Consider the following 19,160-nt stretch of genomic DNA (forward strand, 5'->3'; position numbering starts at 1 on the left):
TCGGCTTCCAGATCCACGAGCTTGGCGATGCTTCGCATCACCTTCAAGACGTCCGAGTACTTCGACTGCTCGGTCTTGATGACGAGCGCGTCGCTTTTCTCACGCTTATCATCTACTCTTTTACGACCTGGTTTGGCTACCCTTGCTTCTTCTACCTGCGACTTTGACTTCTTCTTCTTCCGCTTTACCTTCGTCCAAGGGGGGCCCTTCCCTAGGTGCGCCCTGCTCTGTGGTTGTTGAGGGCCTACCAACGGTCGCAACACCTTGCTTCCATCCTTCCGGGACGGGTCAGCCTTTTCAGGCCCACCATTCCCAGCTTTCCAGGACACCTGGCTGGGGTTCGACTTGCCGGCATTACTGCCGACTTTCGGGGTAAGTATTCTCCTCGCATTGCGGGCACCGCAAGACAGCTCATCGCTTGCCCCGTTTGTCACGAGCAATCGCTTCCACTTGTTTCGGACTTCCAGCGAAGGAGAAGTCCTTCGTTTGAGTAAGCTTCGACACTTTTTCCTTTGCAGGCTCCGCCGCTGCAGCAGTCAGCAACGCGAGTACCGCGTGCTCCTGCTTGGCCTCGTCGATCGACACCCTAAGTCGAAGCAAGGCCGTTTTCAGATCCTTGCTTATATTCGGCTTAGTGGACGCAAAGTACATGATTTTGCCAAGCTGCTGCTCAGCCACCTCTATTGCGGACCGTCCTTTGTTTTTTTTTGGCTGACGGCCCTCAGCAGCCACGCTCCGCCCATAGTCTCCACCGGCTGGGTTGCCGGGAAGTGGACTGGAGCTCCTACGCTTGAGCTGCGTACGCAGCTCCCAGCGCCTACCTCCTCACTTCTCCTTGTCGGAGACCTCATCAACCCGCTTCTTGCGAAGGGGTAGATCGCACCACTACTTCCACCTATGTTCTGATTTTTAAATTTTTGCTCATTGTTGATCCCACGAGTCGCACGGGAAATAAGGTCCACCACGCCAGAGCCCTGCATTGACGCGATAGAAGACAGCTTACTGTGGGGGGTGCCCAGGTACGAGCATCTTTTTCACCTCCTCGATCACTCATTCCTTGGCACGGGTCGTTTGAAACCTTGAATTGTTTTTTTTTCTCTGTTCGGGACATAACCACTGCGACCAATATTTGATCTATTGTGGTATACCCCGTGTCCTTTGTATAGTGCATGTCGTATTACTTTATCACCATTGAGAAGTTATAAAGTATTCGGTTTTGTTACAGCAGTCATTTTCAACATAATCGCAAGGAAGGATTCCGATTGATAGGTTCCGCTTTTAACACGCTCCTTTTTCAGTCAAAATCGGATCCCTTAACGAGAACGTCAAGAAATGACACCGATATTGACCATGCATCGGAACCCTAGTCCTTTCTGTTTCAAAGCAGTGTACACCGAATAAAAGATTAGGAACCCATGTTTCCTTGTTTCAAGATCCATCTCGGCCACACCTAAAACCGAGACCTTTCACTTTCAACAAGGTGTAAAATGTAATAAGGACCAAAGTGTTTTCCTTTGTTTACTAAAATATGCTGTTCCACTAGTTGGAAGCAGTTAGGACTACGGTTCGATTTGGTAGATCTTTCGTCGCAACGCAACCCAAAAAGGTGATCAACCCACGCTACGGGCTCCGTTAAAGATCGAGCATGTTTTAAACCCCCTCAACCATTCATCCCTCAGCACGGGTCACCTGACACCTTGGATTGGGGTTACCTGTTTGGTGGACTTTTACCCCCGGAACAGGTGGTCCGTAGTGCTATTTCAAGCCGTTCAACTACACGGTCATGAATTGGGGTTAGTAGTCCTATTCTTAGCCGGCGACTATGCGGCTGACTTGCAAGCGGGGGGGTTTGTCAGGCCCCAAGACTATAGTCCCTGCTGCCCCAACCCAACGTAGGTCCCAGCTGCTTTTATCGTACTCTAGACTCGAGTACAAGATACTGAAGACGACCTTACAGTTGAGGTCGAAATACGTATCTGTCAAAGGATGCAAATTCTTAGTGGAATTCAAAGAAACAGTACTTAACACGATTTTATTTTTTACTTAACTTTATGGTGACACTATAATCATCATCATCATGTACATATGACCCTCTGGCCCCAAAGATCCACTTTATATTTATATCTTTATTTTATTTACATCCCTCAGAGAGATACACATGGAAATATGTAAGGCTCAAGTACTGAGCAAAGCAAGCCTACGTCACACATGACTGAACAATAATTGATCATACTCACGATATGATGATGGTGACGACAACGAAGACAACAACAACCACGACGACATCGTCGTTGTTTCGAACCCCATCGATAGCGGGCGATGTGACGTCATGTCATCAAGGACACAAATATCTACATATAGCAGTGCACCGCTAATGCTCGCTTTATTAGGGGGAGGGAGAAGCAACTAAATTGGTCCACATGGGTGCCACGGGACAACTAATTGCCATGTCTGGACGTCGTCGTGGCCATGGTTGATGGTGAGAGGCTACGCGACGCGCCATTGCATTGCCGTCCGTTGTTGCTGGCTGGTTGGGGGTGGTTGTGTTGAAGAGGATCAAAGCGAATGTTTCAACGAAGATGGGGGACCGTGAAAAGTCTACGGGAGCGAGAAAAACCTAGGAGTGTGTGGGGTTATATGCAGTTTTCGACTCTGTACGATTGACGATTTTTCATTAGCTGTTCCAGTTATTGTATAGTGCAAGTGTCTTTGAGGTATACAATCACAAAAAAAAAAGATAAAAAAAAGAGCTCGCTCCCTAGTGCCTATTACCCCAAACACCCCTCTGCTGTACGGATAGCGGCCGTATCGAACCTACTGCGAAGAGGGCTCGGCGAACAGGCTGCTGGCCGCGGCCGGCTGTGTGAAGTGAAAACAGTGTTATCTGACGTTGCAGCATTAGTGCTCCATCTGGAGCGAATCGATGAAGCGGAAAATTGAGCGAAGTGTCGAAGAAATAAATGATGACCATAAAGGAAGTTGGGCCCGACATCGCGGTGAAGTGGTCCGGAAGATAAGAGAACCCGTCGTTCCTACGAGAGGATACTCCGGTGGTTTTAGCCAGTTTGTTGACGTGCTTCCAGTCTGAACGTGCTTATTTACGTGAAAAAAAAAATGTTTTGGGGGGTGTGGTGTCAGATATAGATCTTGATGCTATTTTTTTATACATGGTGCTTTGCAGATGAAAGTATACAGGTTCAAAATTTTAAGGAAATGTGAAAACATATGCAATGATAGTGATTAAGGTGAAAATTAAAATCTGTGGAAGCTGCGCTTAGTTGCGATTGTTGGAAGAGAAAGTTCAGAGGATAAGGGAGAGAGCAGCACAACGCCAGAGTAAGGACTGCCGCTACAAAATGGGGAACTACTGTAGTTCGGGACAAACCAAAAAGGACAAGGATAATGCTTCAGAGAAGTCGGAAGAGTAAGTATCATTTGTAGCCTTTGTGTTCACACATGTGAAATTTTTGCATTACATATAGCAATATTTGTACAACATTTGTTTTTGCATTGCTGTTATATTCGGCTTCCATTTTTCATATTTATCAGGTTATGCGAACGGTGTTGCAAACAGTCAGATCACCCTTTTTTGTTTTTTATCACGACATCTAAGTAGATTCAGTCGGCTGGATATGTCATGGTTCAGATAAAGCCTGTATCCACAATAATTGGGACACCGAAATACGGCTGGACTGGAACTCTGCAATTCATGCATTAACCCTTTGAAGCTGGAGAGGTCATTTATGACCCCAACATAAAAACGGCTGTGTAAATTCACACATTAAATAAAACAGAATACTTTCTTCGGCAAAGTTGCAAATTCAGTCCTCTATTAGGGAAAAATAGGAATACTTGTATTTGAGACTTCACTGACAACCTAGAACACCCCGAACACCTTAAAGTTTGGAGAAACGAACTAATTGACATACCAGTTGCTCTAAAAGCTGAATTTGGATATAGATTACGTTCATATGTTATCATTTAATCTTCGTCAAGAATATTAGAAGGTGTTTCGTATTCTGGGATGTTCTAGGTATTCCAAACTGTCTTACTACACGCCTTCAAATCTACAAGAATAATTTTATGTATTTCCGCCATTACTAATAGAATCACATAATCTACTGGAATCCGTGAAGCTATTGAAATCTATAATGTCATTTATAGACACTATAGGGAAATTCCAGGTCATCCAAACTACCTTGAAGTTCAGAACTTCAGGTCTACAGTCGTAACAGTAGCCATATCTGTTATACTGAGTAACGTTGCATAATCAACCGCGCTTACTGGACCAATATGAAGTCTACTTGATAATATTGATGATGATTAACCTGGGCTTGTTAGGGGAATATCTGTAAATAAAAAGAAAATCGGGTTAAGTACGGTTCCTTTGAATTCCACTAAGAATTTGCATCCTTTGACAGATACGTATTTCGACCTCAACTGTAAGGTCGTCTTCAGTGTCTTGTACTTGAGTCGAGTCAAGTACAAGACACTGAAGACGACCTTACAGTTGAGGTCGAAATACGTATCTGTCAAAGGATGCAAATTCTTAGTGGAATTCAAAGGAACCGTACTTAACCCGATTTTCTTGATAATATTATAAACCTTTGGGATATTCAGAGTCGTCTAAACTGTCCTATAACGAAGTCCTTCAAATCTACAAGAATAAGTTTTTGTGCTTCCGCCATAAATAATAGCATTACATAATCTGCTGGAATCCGTGAAGCTCTTGAAATCAACAATGTTATTTATAGTCTTCTTCTTCTTCTTCTTTATGAATCTACGTCCCCACTGAGATTTGGCCTGCCTCTCTTCAACTTAGTGTTCTTTGAGCACTTTCACAATTATTCAGACACTACAGGGATATTCCAGGTTAGCCAAACTACCTTGCAGTTCAGAACTTCAGGTCTACACTCGTAACAGTGACCCTATCTGTTTTACTGAGTAACTCTGTTATTGGCTATTTCCGGTCAAAATTGGTTTTAGGCGGAATTACTTCCCAAGTAACACAGAAAACATCTTTGAGAATAAACTTTAAAAAAGACGTTGTAGTATAGTACTATAATCGTATTTGTACACATATTATGTTGAAATCATGTTTTAACTCTGTTTGGCAATAACAAGTTACTGAAAAATGTAATCATCCTCACTACAAGTTAAAATAACGTAAATTTAACGTTGGTTACACAAGATATTTATATCACCGTCTAACTTCAATTGAAGATGTTTTGTATAACATCAGCAGCACATAGTTATAACCTTTGAGATCAAACATGTTATTAAAACGTTGTTTTTACGTACTAAATACGTTAATGTACAACATTATTAGTTTGCTATCTCTTCTCACTGATTTAATCATTATTTAAGAAACATCTCTTTCACTTAAAAATACAAGTCGATAGCAACTTTAATTTTATGGTTTGTGGATTGATGCTGCTACAAGTATGCTAAACGAGGTAACCAAACTTGGCGCAGACCAATCAGCAGATCACAGTCACCATGGCTCGAAAGATGGACGCCATCATTCAACTGTATTTACATGGTAGGCCTCCCGTCATCTAAACATCACTGGGGATACTTACCTGGCGGCTAAATCTCCCTTACCAGCACAGTTTTTACACTATTTTTATCCCGTGAAGCGAACGAAATCAATTAATTGGTATTTGTTCTAGGAAACGCACTCTAACTTTGTTATTGTTATACCTATGTTCAAAACAGGTAATCCAAAACCAAAAATGACATCGTCGTATGCTATTGAGTAGTAGATGTTCAAAATACGTTGCTATGATGTTTTTTCAATGTATTTCATTCGACTCAAGTGGTACTCGACAAACATGTTATTGAGATGTATAGCAGTCGTAATTTAAACGTATTTATAAAATTTTGAGCTCTTCCGTATATCAGGCCAGACCAATTACAGTGCCTGCTAAAAAGTTTCACACTATCATTTATATATATGGCCGTTAATTCATCTACTGATGTTTCTGCCAATAATCATCCATCTGGAACAGTTTAAATATGTAATGAAATAATATAATTTCTTTATTGATAACGAAGACAAATTTTACAGTCTAAAAGAACATCATTAATACATCATAATTTAAAATAACATCCCAAAACATTCTGACGGTACTTTGCCAAGAAGCCACCATGTTGCATATCTGAAAATTTGTTTGAAAATCTCTTACAAACCACAGAAATGTCAAAAAACTTCCCTTCTTATTTCTTTCCGATGGAAAGCGAATGAATTTATCTAGAGAAAAAGTTCTCATTTCACCATAAATTTTGAACGGCACATGAAATTAAGCCATAGTGCCCAAACATCGAGATGTTAAATTACAAACGATGTGTAAGACCTGACAATTATTTTGAGCCATCACTTAATACTGCATTTATAATAGATGCCATATTGATTTGCTGTGCGTGGTTGATGAATATTAATTTCGTGCCAGTAATAAGTAAGTTGTTATGATGTTGCTGAGAACATATTCGATACATAATTTTATGTTATAATGATGTATTGAAAAACATCTTCAGTAACATCAAAGATGTTTTATAAGCCGCCATTTTTTTCGCTTTTTCGGTTATATAAGTGTATGAAAATACGTTTTCCATATTTGAAACAAAACATGGACGTTTGTATGAAACATGTATTATATACAGTATTATAACAAATTGTGTTACTTGGGTTAATAGCTTCCAACGTTCCGGCCCTTGGTTTGGGCCTTCCTCAGGGAGCCGAAACGTTGGAAGCTATTAAGTAATTCCGTCTAAAACCAATTTGAACCGGAAATAGCCAATAACAGAGGGACAATTTATAAAAACCCTGGTCGCATTCCAAATAATTTACTGAGTAACGTTGCATAATCAATCGCACTTACTGAACCAATATGAAGTCTACTTGAGAGTATTATAAACCTTTGGGACATTCAGGGTCGTTCAAACTGTCCTATAATGAAGTCCTTCATATTTATAAGAATAGCTTTATGTGTTTTGGCCATAAATAATAGCATTGCATTATCTGGTGGGATCTGTAAAGCTCTTGGAATCTCAAATGTCATTTAGAGACACTATAGGTATATTCCAGGTCAGCCAAACTACCTTGGAGTTCAGAACTTCAGGCCTACACTCGTAACAGCAGCCATATTTGATATACTGAGTAACGTTTCATAATTAATCGCGGTTACTGGACCAACCCGAAGTCTACTATATATTGTTATGAACCCTTGGGACATTAGGGGCATCCAAACTGTCCTGAAGTTTAGCTCTCAGTAACAGTAGTTATTCTCACAATGAACAGTAACATTACACATCCAACAGTAATCTATAATCTCCCTGGCATTTCATGAGTCATTCCAAGATAGTTTTGAAATATTCCAGATCTAGCAAACTACCTCGGTGGCCTTGTGATGATAGCTCGATGACACTTGTGATGATAGCTTTTGCCAGTATGTTAAATAGTGCTACATCAACTGTATCGACCATAGTAGTTCAAGGAACAATAAGCGTTGTTATTATTTTTTTGGGATATTATGGGCCAACCTTCCTTTGAAGAGCTTAGTTGATAAAAACAACCACTGTAACATGAGGTGATTTCGTTTTAGATAGCATGAACCTCTCAACTCTCAAGAGTCACTTCATGATTGATTTATGATTATTTAAGGCATCCAATCATTCATGGAGTACACAACTTTATCTACACTTGCAATGCTAGCATTTTACACTAAATAATGATACATAATGAATCAAATTTACTAATATTCTTCAAAGATTAGTAGGCATTGTTCTGTACCTTTGAAACATTTGCGCTATAAAAAGATACTTTACCTAGTCTTACCCACCCAGATGCGTGAGCTTCTGTGAAACCCAGAGCCATTTCAAAATACCATTGAGATATTTAAGCATTATCAAACTTCCGTACAACTAAGAACTTCCAGCTAAGGAAGACTTACTGGACATGATGGAATACACATCGTAGTTTTGTATAATGATAGAAGTTACTGTTACATACGTAGACTTTAGGATTTAAACTCAAGAACAGTTTGGATGACCTAGAATATCCCGACTGATCGGACACTGTCTATTGAAGACTTACCGGACATGATTGATTACAAATTGTACCTTTGTATAATGAAAGAAGTTACCGTTACACGCGTAGACTTTAGGATCTAAACTCAAGAACAGTTTGGAAGGCCTAAGATATCCCGACTGATATGCTACTGTCTATTTAACATTCAAATGACTTACTGTACGTACATGATAAAATACAAATCGTAGCTTTGTGTAATGAAAGAAGCTACTGTTACACCCGTAGACTTCAGAATCTAAACTCAAGAAGAGTTTGGATGACCTAGGATATTCAGAAAAAATATTCTGCATCATATTTTACCCCTTCCATGCTGTTGAGCACCAAAATCACAGAAATATGTAGAAAAAAACTATTATAACGCTTGGAAAAAATCCGGCTTCAAAGGGTCAAAACTGCTCAAATTTGGCCTGGAAACATCTTAAGATGTGTTCATTTCACCAGCAAAACTTAATGCAAGTCTGTGCACTTCATTATTGCTCCATGGTTTTCTTAGGGAAGTCCTCCAGGAATTTGTTTCAGAGAGTCTTCCACGGATTTCTCTTGAAAATTCTTCAGAACATTTTCCATGGATTGCTTCAGAATTACCTCTAAAATTTCCTTCAGAACTTTCCATTCTTCTAACAATAATACATGGGTTTCCTAAAAAACAAGCCTCCCTCCATAGATTTTTATTTTCGGTTCCTTCTGAAACTTCACCAGGAGTTACTCTTCTTGGAATTCGTTTAAAAAATTAGTGGAAATTACACCAATGCTCCAAAGACTGTTTCAGAAATTCATTCAGGTATTTCTTCAGGAAGTTCATCAGAGATTTGTTCGGAAATTACTTTAGGGATTCTATTGAAAATTTCTGCGTGTCCGGGAATTTCTTCAGGGATTCATCCAGAAAGTGTATCCTCAGTTACACTCTTAGGTATTATCCTAGGCATTCATCCAGGAATTGCTCCATAGATAAACATAAATATTTCAGGATTTTCTGTCCAGGAATTTTTCTAGAAAACTTTCGAGAATTTTCTGTATGAGTTTTCACAGATATCTCAAGGAGTGTTTTTTAAAGAAAGTTCGTGACAAAATATGTATTTTTTTGTTCAATTTTTGAAAAAACTTCTGAAAAATCCCTGGTGAAATATCTGATTAAGGTCTTGTACCATTTGGGCAGGTGTACCTATTTTGGGCACTTGCTGCTATAACTAAGTCAATTTCAAACCGATTGATTTGATATTTTGTACAGAGTTAGATACTGCACGTGCCCAACTCTATACAAAAATTCAAATCAATCGGTTTGAAATTGACTTAGCTATAGCAGCAAGTGCCCAAAATAGGTACACCTGCCCAAATGGTACAATATCTTATATTCAGTATCGAATCTTTAAACACATTCAAAGAGATATTTCTGATGGAATCGCAAAAAAATACTTGTAAGAATTCCTCAAAGAGTTCTTGAAGAAACCATGGGAAAATTTTCGAGAAATCTCTATATTTGTAAAATAATTTTTAGAAGAATTTCTAAAAAAAAATTTATGAAAGAACTTTTGAATGAATTCCTTGCTGAAATTCCTGAAGAAATTCCTTAATTCTCTGGAGATGGAAATCTTCTCAAATTTCAGAAAGAATCCCAGCAGGATGTTTTGAAAGAAGCCCTGATGGAATTTCTGGAGACATTTTCATTAGACTCCCTGTAAAAATCCTAGGAAATACTTTTGAATAAATCTTTGGAGGAATATCAGAAGAAATCCCAGGAGAATTCTTGAAGGAAACTCTGAATAAAATTTCTTTCAAACTTTTAAGAGAAATACCTGGACCTGGTAAACTTCTCGAGAAACTTCTTCTAGAATTCATAGAAAAAATATTGAAGAATTCATAGGAATTTTCATGAGAAATCGTTAAATAAAAATCTTGGAGGAAAAACCTGTTGAAACGTATAGATGAGCGTCTACAAAGAGCCACGAGATATTTCTAAAGGAATAAGAGATTATATTGAATTTTCTTCAGGGACTCAGACAGTAAATTCTACGGAAATTTCTTTAGAAATATCCCAAAAGTTTTCTCCAGGAATCTTTGCAGACGCCCATTTATGTGTTTCTCTAGGTATTTCTACAGGTTTTTATTTCAGACATTCATTCACAGATTTCTCCTGAAATACTTTCAGAAAATCCTTCAAAATTTTTATTGAAGCATTTCTACATGAAATTCCCACTAACTCCTTACTATTTTTTCTAGGAATTCCTCCAGGAGTTTCCCGAGAAGTTTATCCAAATCCAGGTATTTCTCTTCGAAGTTCGAAGAGTTCCCTTGGGATTTCTACAGATATTCCTTCAGAACTTCATTCAACAGTATTTCCATAGATTTCTAAAGTGATTGTACAGCAGATTTCTCCAGAAATTCCTGCAGGGATTCTTTCAGCAGTTCCGGCTGGTAGTTCTTCTAAAATTCGAGAATATATTTCTATCTTCAGAGACTTCTACAGAACTTTGAGAATTTCTGCAAGGGATTGATTCAAAAGTTCTTCCATGGTGTTTTTTCAGAAATTTCTCGGAAATTTTCCAATGGCTTCTTCAAGATTTTTTTGAGAAATTCTTGCATGGATTTTTTTTTCAGAAAATGCTTCTGAGGTTCAATCAGTAATATCTCCTTGTATGTCTTTACGGATACCTGTTGAGTAAGTTCAGATATCTCCCCTAAAGGTTTTTGTTAATTTCTTCCAAAAATTGCACAACAATTAATGAACAATTCTTTAAGGAATCCCAGAAGGAATTTCTTAGTAATCCATAGATGATTTATTCAAGAACTTTATAAAAAAAACTTCAGGAGATATCTGTGATACCATGTGATACCATAGAAGAAATTCTCGAAAGTTTTCTAGAGCAATTCATGGACTAAAATTCCAGATACATTCATTTTTATCTCTGGAGAAATTCCTGAATGAATGCCTAGGATATATCTGAAGAAACACTTTAAGATACCCGCTTAATTAAAAAAAAATAAATAAGATCACGAGAGACTTCTGGAGGAAGCCGTGTCGATAAAGCGTATTGGTCTATATGCCGACGGGTCTACGGGTGGTTTCCCCGCCTTTGGCCATAGAACCAGGTTCTGCTTCATCCAAACCTTTTCCAGTACATTTCGGGAGCCTCTGCAATAGCTACTTATAAGGCCAGGTTCGGAACATCGTCCGGACCTGGGGCCTTATCTACGCTAAGGGACATTGCTATCTTCGCCAATTCTTCATCGGTTATTTGCTCATCATCGCCAGCTTGTCCTTTGCAGTCCCATGACTTGTGTTCTTGTTCCAGAAACCTGAAGCACACCTCCCGTAGCTCGTGCAAGGTCAGTTGGCATACTGATTAGCTCACCCTGAGCTTCCTTTGTTAGTGTCCACCACAGGTAGCTATTCCAAGGCCACGTGTGTCCCTGCACTGTTACCGCAGTGCCTTGACCAGCTCTTCCGCATCAGTTTTTTCGACTAGGGGTTTCTCCTTCAAATTTGACTCCGCTGTAAGAGCCCTCGCCTCAACACCCTCGCCAAGGACCTCTTCCGCCAGACTTTTGTAGGCGGCGCCCTTGCGTTCCTTGTCACGCTTGAGCTCGAGGATCATTTCATCTTAGCTGGTGGGCTTTGTAATCACAATGACCTGAGGAAGCATGGGATATGCACTTGTGAAGACCTGGGATATGTAGCACGCTACGTTCAGGATGTCGGTTCAGGATTTCTGCTGCCGATACATTATTACTAACGTCGATAATAACTGTTTATCAATCAGAACGTCGTCGATTTGCGACTCCGTTTTACATTATCCCCAGACTTTGTCTCTATTGTTCAAATATGCTTCCGTATGTCAACCCTATGGTGATTAATGCGTTGTAATTCGACGATAACCGCCAATATCATTGTCAGGGTTACATCAAATACAAGCAGTTCTGCTTGCGGTGACATCAATCACCAGTAGCCTGTTTTCCCTCGATCGATGAGTTAGGATTGAATACGCTTATCCCCGAATAACACCCGGTCTAAGCATTAACGATTAAAGCGATGCGATGTGATGGGTAGAGATAGGCCCGATGATTAGGGGAAAAAACAACAAGGAAAAGCCGACCGACCGACTGGGCGAGTGACTGTAGTCGATGACGACGACCATAGATAGGTGTCTGATGCCTAAACTGCCTACCGGCTTGGGGCCAATCATGATTTTCCGTTCGCTCCTATAAATTACCGTTCATTGGCGTTTTCCATCAACGGACGAAATGCAAATGAATATTTTATATCACTCCTCTATTTGTTTATTTACCTTATCCAGCTTATAATGGGTGCATACGTTTATACGCACGGTGGTGGGTTGACGTCAAGATTGTTTTTCTCCCCCACGTGCTACCGATTGGGGGATAGCAGGGCATAGGCGTGAAAAGACGTAATTTCGTTGGCATGTTATACCGCCATCTGCGTCAATATTTGTATGCACTATGATCGAGGTGAGGCCTTTCGAAGGCCTGTGATAACGCCTGTGACTGGTAAGCGGAACCATGCTGTACATGGCTGGGCTCGGCACGTGATCTTTTTGGGTTGAAAGTTTTCTATATTTTCTTGGACATGGGAAATCTCCATGACGAAATCCGTACATATGTTTCCAAAAGAACCACAAAAAAGTTCATGTCACCATATTTAACGTTTTTTTTTAGATAATGTTCTGTAACAAATCGATTTACTTCATTGATCGGATTCTTTTTGAAAGTTCTTTTAAAACATCTTCCTTATCTTTCAAAATTACCTCTAGTGGAATAGCTTCCATGGGCTTCCTTAGAAATTTTTCAATAGTTTTTTTTAGAAATTCGTACGTAAATTATTTCAGGATATCATACACGGACTTCTACAAAAATACTTTCTGCAGTTCCTATAGAAGATCAAGAGTTCGGAATTCCTCTAAAAACTACCCAAATATTTTTAAAGAAAATCTTACACAAACACCTTCAGAAGTTCTTCCAAAATTTCCTTCAGAAATTCTTACAGAGATTCCTTTAAAAATTTCCTTAGAGATTCTCAGAAATTCTCTATGATATTTCACCATAAATTTGCCCAAGGATTCCTTTAGGGAATCTTCTGGATAACGCCCAAAGTTGCTTCATGGATTCCTTCAGAAATTACTCCAGAAGTTCTGTTTTGAAATCTATCTAGTGGTTTCTTCAGAAATTCTTCAATACATTCTTGAAAAAAATTCTCCATGACTTCTAAAATTTCACCAGGGATTACTTGAAAAAAAAAACCCAGATTTATCCACCTAGTGGTGATAGTGCCTTTCTCGTCGAATATGTACTCATGAACTTTCTGTCGACGTTAGCCAAAATGTTCCTGAATCCTGATAATACTTTATATAGAAAAACAATAATTTTAACAAATCCATGATCGATTTTGGAAACTTATTCATGGTACATATTCCGATGTAATGCTCAAGAGCAAAGCAGAGATGAAAAATATCAGACCTCTCAGTTGACTGCTTGACCACCTTAACCCTGATCGTATATTGGGGTCAGAGATGCCAGATATACAGATTTTTCTGTATTATACAGATTTTTGACCTTCTATACAGACAAGATATAGAGTACAGAAAAATACAGTATTTTGAAATGTTATACAGATTTCTCCAGAAAGCATGAAATTTGAAGCTTTTTGCAATAAATTTTTCAATAACTTTATAAATTGTTGCTTAAACTTTAAAGAATTTATGAAAATTTGTACGTTTTCACACATGTTTAAAAAAAAAATAAATACCTGCAAAAGTTTTAAACTGTCCGAAAGTAGTACATTTTTGTTAGTTGCTATTGAAATCTAGGACTCTCGGTGTCTGCTCCTCTCTCTCTCTCTCTCCTCTTGTTGGCGTAACGTCCTCACTGGGACAAAGCCTGCTTCTCAGCTTAGTGTTCAATGAGCACTTCCACAGTTTTTAACTGAGAGCTTCCTCTGCCAATGACCATTTTGCATGTGTATATCGTGTGGCAGGCACGAAGATACTCTATGCCCAAGGAAGTCAAGGAAATATCCTTTTCGAAAAGATCCTGGACCGACCGGGAATCGAACCCGTCACCCTCAGCATGGTCATGCTGAATACCCGTGCGTTTACCGCCTCGGCTATATGGGCCCTTTCGGTGTCTGCTATACCCTCAAAAACGGCGATACAGAAAAATATGTAATGATACAGATTTTTGATAAAAATAATCTGGCATCTCTGATTGGGGTCATTATGACTCCATTCCATGCACTACGGCAGCGGGGTGAGCGTCAGCTAATGCATGAAGAAGGTCAACTCTATTCACAATCGTAGATCACTTTGTGATCTTCGCCATTGTTTTTTCAGTACACTTTAGGCTATATTTTATTACCAAATGTAACACGATTCATGTAAAATGTGATCTTCTTACGAGAGAAATGCAGATAATGTAAAAATTTCCATTCATATTTCAATCGCAATGAGAAGAGCGAGGGCTCAACCAGCCGCACCCAAATTGTGAGCAGTAATTTTAGAAGCAAAAGTAGATTGAAGATTGAAAATTGATAAGGTGTTGATGCGATTAGATTTTAATTTTTCCATAAAACGTTGATTCATCCTACTATGCATTTACACCGCTGGAATCTGAAATGGTGTGATTTGAAGATATCACTTTGGTCACGATTTTGTTCTCTTGCATATATGAAGACTTTGACCATTTCTTCACTTATAATCTTACCCAACGTTTACAGGCTATCAAAAAAGCCACGATTTGATTTATCGCTTTGACATTGGTTTTGTTCACTTTTATAGTTCCGCTATTTGATGTGCAGCTTGCATGGGTTTTGTTAAATTTTACGTTTGACCACACCTGGAACCAATTCTGGTTGTCTCAAATGTGGTCTGAGATTATGTTCTTGTTAACTGTTCATCGAGTTACCTAAAAAACTGAAAATTAATGTGATCTGAGGCTATTTTCTTGCTAACAGTTCAACATTTTTTTTTGAAAAACCACGATTTTATGTATCGCATGCATGATTTTGGTTTCTTCTTCTTCTTTATGGCTCGACGTCCCCACTGGGACTTGGCCTGCCTCGCTTCAACTTAGTGTTCGTTGAGCACTTTTCCACAGTTATTAATTGTAGGGCCTTCTTTACCTGCCATTGCATGAACTTGTATATTGTGAGGCAAGTACAATGATACACTATGCTCAGGGAGTCAAAGCCTTAACCACTAGGCTAACTGGAGACTTCTATTAAATCACTTCCGAAGGAACACCCGCAACCGATTCCGAAATATTATTACAAGTTCTAGATGTGGCCTGAAACTATTTTCTTGATGGCCTTTTTTTTTCCTGTTCGGGTTTGTCACTGCGACCAGTTTTTAGATCTATTGTGACATTACCCGTATCCTTAGTGTAGTGCATGTCGCATTACTCAATTGCCATTGAGGGGCAATAAAGTATCGATTTTGATACAGTTGTTGTTTTGTTTTCTTAGAAAACAAAACAAGAGTACTGATATTGGCCATGCATCGCAAAACCTAGCATCACCCTTGTTTTACTGCTAAATTCTCCCCAGTAGGAAGTTTAGGACCCGGGTTTCAACATTAGCAGCAATAGCATTCCAATAATGGAACATGTGTTCAGTAATAAGGATTCTAGTATGTTCCTTGAGTACTAGCACTTTCCAGTCTTAGAAGAGTTAGTACATACATGGATCCCTAACCCAATTTGATTTCCTTTGCATAGAGTTTAGCCTCAGATGGTGAGGTTTTTAACTATATGCAAAGTAAAGTTGGTAAACTCAGTTTTATTCAAAACTGGAAGTCACCAAAACACCAGTCATAAGGACTAAATACTATAAATCCTTGAATTACCAGAACACATATTCCAAAATTGAAAAATAGGACGACACTAGATTTCGGTTTGGTAGATCTATCACCGCAACGCAACCCAAAAAGGCGATCTACCCACGCTACGGGCTCCGTTAAAGATCGAGCATCTTTTAAACCCCCTCAATCATTCATCCCTCAGCACGGGTCGCCTGACACCTTGGATTGGGGTTACCTGTTTGGTGGACTTTTACCCCCGGAACAGGTGGTCCGTAGTGCTATTCTAAGCCGGCAGCTACATGGCCTTACATCAGATTATAAAAAAAACGCCGCTATGGTTCAGTTCCCTTCTATATTTTACCACTTCCGGTGGGCTACTCGTCTCGTCTCTAGTTCTGGAACACTACCGGTTCTCCCAAATATGGTCTGAGATTATTTGTTGGCTATCGTTTATCATGTTACTGAATAAGTCATTGATATGTTACATGTATTGGTTCTCTTTTACATTTGACCATTTCTAGCGGGACAGCCGGAATCGGTTCCGTAACACACTGATATGGTTTGCGTCTATTTTTTGCAACTGTTCATCATGTTACCTAAATAGCCGTGATACCTCAATCGCATGCATGAGTTTGCTTTCACTTTTTGCTCGGAACCGGTTGCGGAACACTACTGATAGTCTCTTAAATTATCTGAGCCTATTTGCTTGCAAACGTACGTTAGGTTATCAAAAAAAGCCGCGCTTTGCTATGTCGCATGCATGGGTTTGGTACAATTTTATATTCAGCCGCTTTCGGAGGGAAACCCGGAACTAGTTTCGGAACTACTGACAGTCCATAGTCTTAGCATAAAAGGTCATCAAGTTGTCGGAAAATCCGTGATTTGATGTGCCGCATGTAAAAACTATGTCAAATTTTATATACGGCCACTTTCGGCGGAACTCCCGGAACCGGTTCCGCAACACTACTGGCTCAGATATGGTCTGAGTCTATTTTATGCCAACCTTTCATTATCACAAAAGCCGCGCTTTGATATGTTACATGCGTGGATTTGGTTCAAATATGGTCTGAGTCTTTTTTAATGCCAACCTGTCATTGGGTTATAAAAAAGTCGCGCTTTGATATGTCGCATGCATGGATTTGGTTCACTTTTATATTTGGCCACTTCCGGCGGGACATCCGGAACCGATTCCGGAACACAACCAGTTCAGATATGGTCTGAGACTGTTTTCTTGCTAACTGTTCATCAGGTTATCGAAATTGCCGCAATTTGATGTGTCGCATGCATGGCTTTAGTTCACTTTTATATTTGACCACTTCCGACGGGACACCCGGAATCGGTTCCGGAACACTACCGGTTCAGATATGGTCTGAGACTGTTTTCATGCTAAACGTTCATCAGGTTATCCAAAATGCCACAGTTTGATGTGTCGCATGTATGTGTTTGTTACATTTTTATGTATGGCCCCTTCCAAGGGTACTGGTCCGGAACACCTAAATGGCCATAACTCCGGAACGGCTGGACCGATCCGAACCATTTTCAATAGGAAACAATGGGACCAGATTCCGCGTCGAATGACCCGTCGGTCATTAAAATCGGTTGAGGTTTACTGCCAAAAAGTGATGTGAGTTTTTTTGTACACATACACACACACATACACACACACATACACACACACATACATACACACAGACATCACCTCAATTCGTCGAGCTGAGTTGATTGGTATATGTGAGTCGACACTCCGGGCCTTCTATCAAAAAGTCATTTTTGGAGCGAACATATAGCCTTTCCAGTACACTTAGTGTACGAGAAAGGCAAAAATAAAATAGGGAATTACTTCAAAAAAAATCCTACGGAAATGCCTCTAGGAATTCCATAAGAATGTTCAAAAGTGATGCCTTCGGAAATGCTCTCAAAAATCATTCGAAGTAGTTTCTTCTGAAACAACAGATATTTCTTTTAGAAGTGCACCAAACATAATTCATTAATTGCTGTAGGGATTCTATTGAAAATTCCCACAGGAATATGCCCAGAAATTTCTGCAGGAATTCAACCAGAAAATCTTGCAGGAACTTCTCCATTATTACGTTTAATGCTTCAGGCAGGAATTCCTCCAGCGACTCCTGCAGGAATTTTTACAAAGATTCCCAAGTAATCACGAAGCACGATAATTACCCTGGAGGCGAATATAATGCTCTTAAGGAGCTGACATGCTCTATACTGACCGCTTAATAGCCCTGAGAGCCAAAAGTGGCGAAATATAGTGCTAATGGTTACTAGGGTTCATGTAGGATTTTGTGCCTCGAAATATTCCTACATGTATTTACCTTGATATTGGTCCTGCATTTCCTATAAGGATATCCCTTTGATTTTCTTTTTAGGGTTCTTTAAGGAATTTATACAGAAATATTTCATAGGAATTCCTTCAGAAATATCTCTAGAGACTTAGGGATCTCTCCAGGTTTTCTTACATGAATGTCTTCAGAAATGCGTCCACAGATTGCTCCAGGAATACTATCATAAAACATCTAAGAATTTTATTAAAGGATTTCTGCAACCATTTTCTTTAAAATTCCTCAATAAACATTCCATCAAGGGTTTTCCGAGGAGGTTCTTCAAGTTTTAATTAGGAAGTTCTTCTCAAATCCCTCTTGCGATTCTTTCAACAATTTCCCTGGGATTTCTTCATATATTTCTCCAGAGATTCATTCGAAAGTTCTTCCTGAGTTTTCGACAAGAATTTGGGAACGTTTTCAAAAATTCGTTCAAGGATTTTCTTAGAAACCCCTGCTTGCATTCCTGCTCGAATTGCTCTGAAATTTCTTAAAAAAAATTCTCCGAATACTTCTTTAGAATTTTTAATATTTCTTCAAGAATTTCAGTACGAGTTTTCTTTCATGAAGTCTTTTAAAAATTCCTCTCAAACAATCTTTAATAATCCTACAGAGATTCCTTTGGATTTTTTTCCAAGAGTTCCTCCACAAGAGTTCTTTGATAAATTTCTTCAGGGATTCCTGGAAAAAACCCTACAGTTTTTTTTTTCAAAATTGCTACACCGATTCTGTCAGGAAAATATCCTGAGAATACAGTGCCAATTTTTGCTGGAGTTTTACAGATACTCCTCAATTTTTTTTTCAGATGCTCTTCCAGAAATTGTACAAAAAATCAAGAGAATTCTTTATTGAATCCCTGAAAGATCTTGAAGAAATCGCTGGTGGATTATATGAAGAAATCTCTTGAAAACTGCTGATGATACTTTTGAA

General features: G+C 39.2%; 1 protein-coding gene across 9 annotated transcripts in view; it reads left to right on the forward strand.

Moving 5' to 3' along the window:
* The window catches only part of LOC109412936 (uncharacterized), a 118,715-nt gene that overhangs the window by 41,302 nt on the left and 58,253 nt on the right, over nt 1–19,160 (forward strand). For 7 of the 9 annotated variants that reach the window (XM_029859591.2, XM_029859594.2, XM_062851199.1 and 4 more), the window contains exon 2: nt 3,182–3,424. In XM_029859591.2, the coding sequence (XP_029715451.2) occupies nt 3,357–3,424 (68 nt within the window). In that variant the 5' untranslated portion in view covers nt 3,182–3,356. Of the gene's footprint in view, nt 1–2,878; nt 3,051–3,181; nt 3,425–19,160 lie in introns of those variants that run through there. The other 2 variants (XM_062851197.1, XM_062851198.1) reach the window with 2 other exon arrangements.

This window comes from Aedes albopictus, chromosome 2 (genome assembly GCF_035046485.1).
Source record: "Aedes albopictus strain Foshan chromosome 2, AalbF5, whole genome shotgun sequence".
Lineage (NCBI taxonomy): Eukaryota > Metazoa > Arthropoda > Insecta > Diptera > Culicidae > Aedes > Aedes albopictus.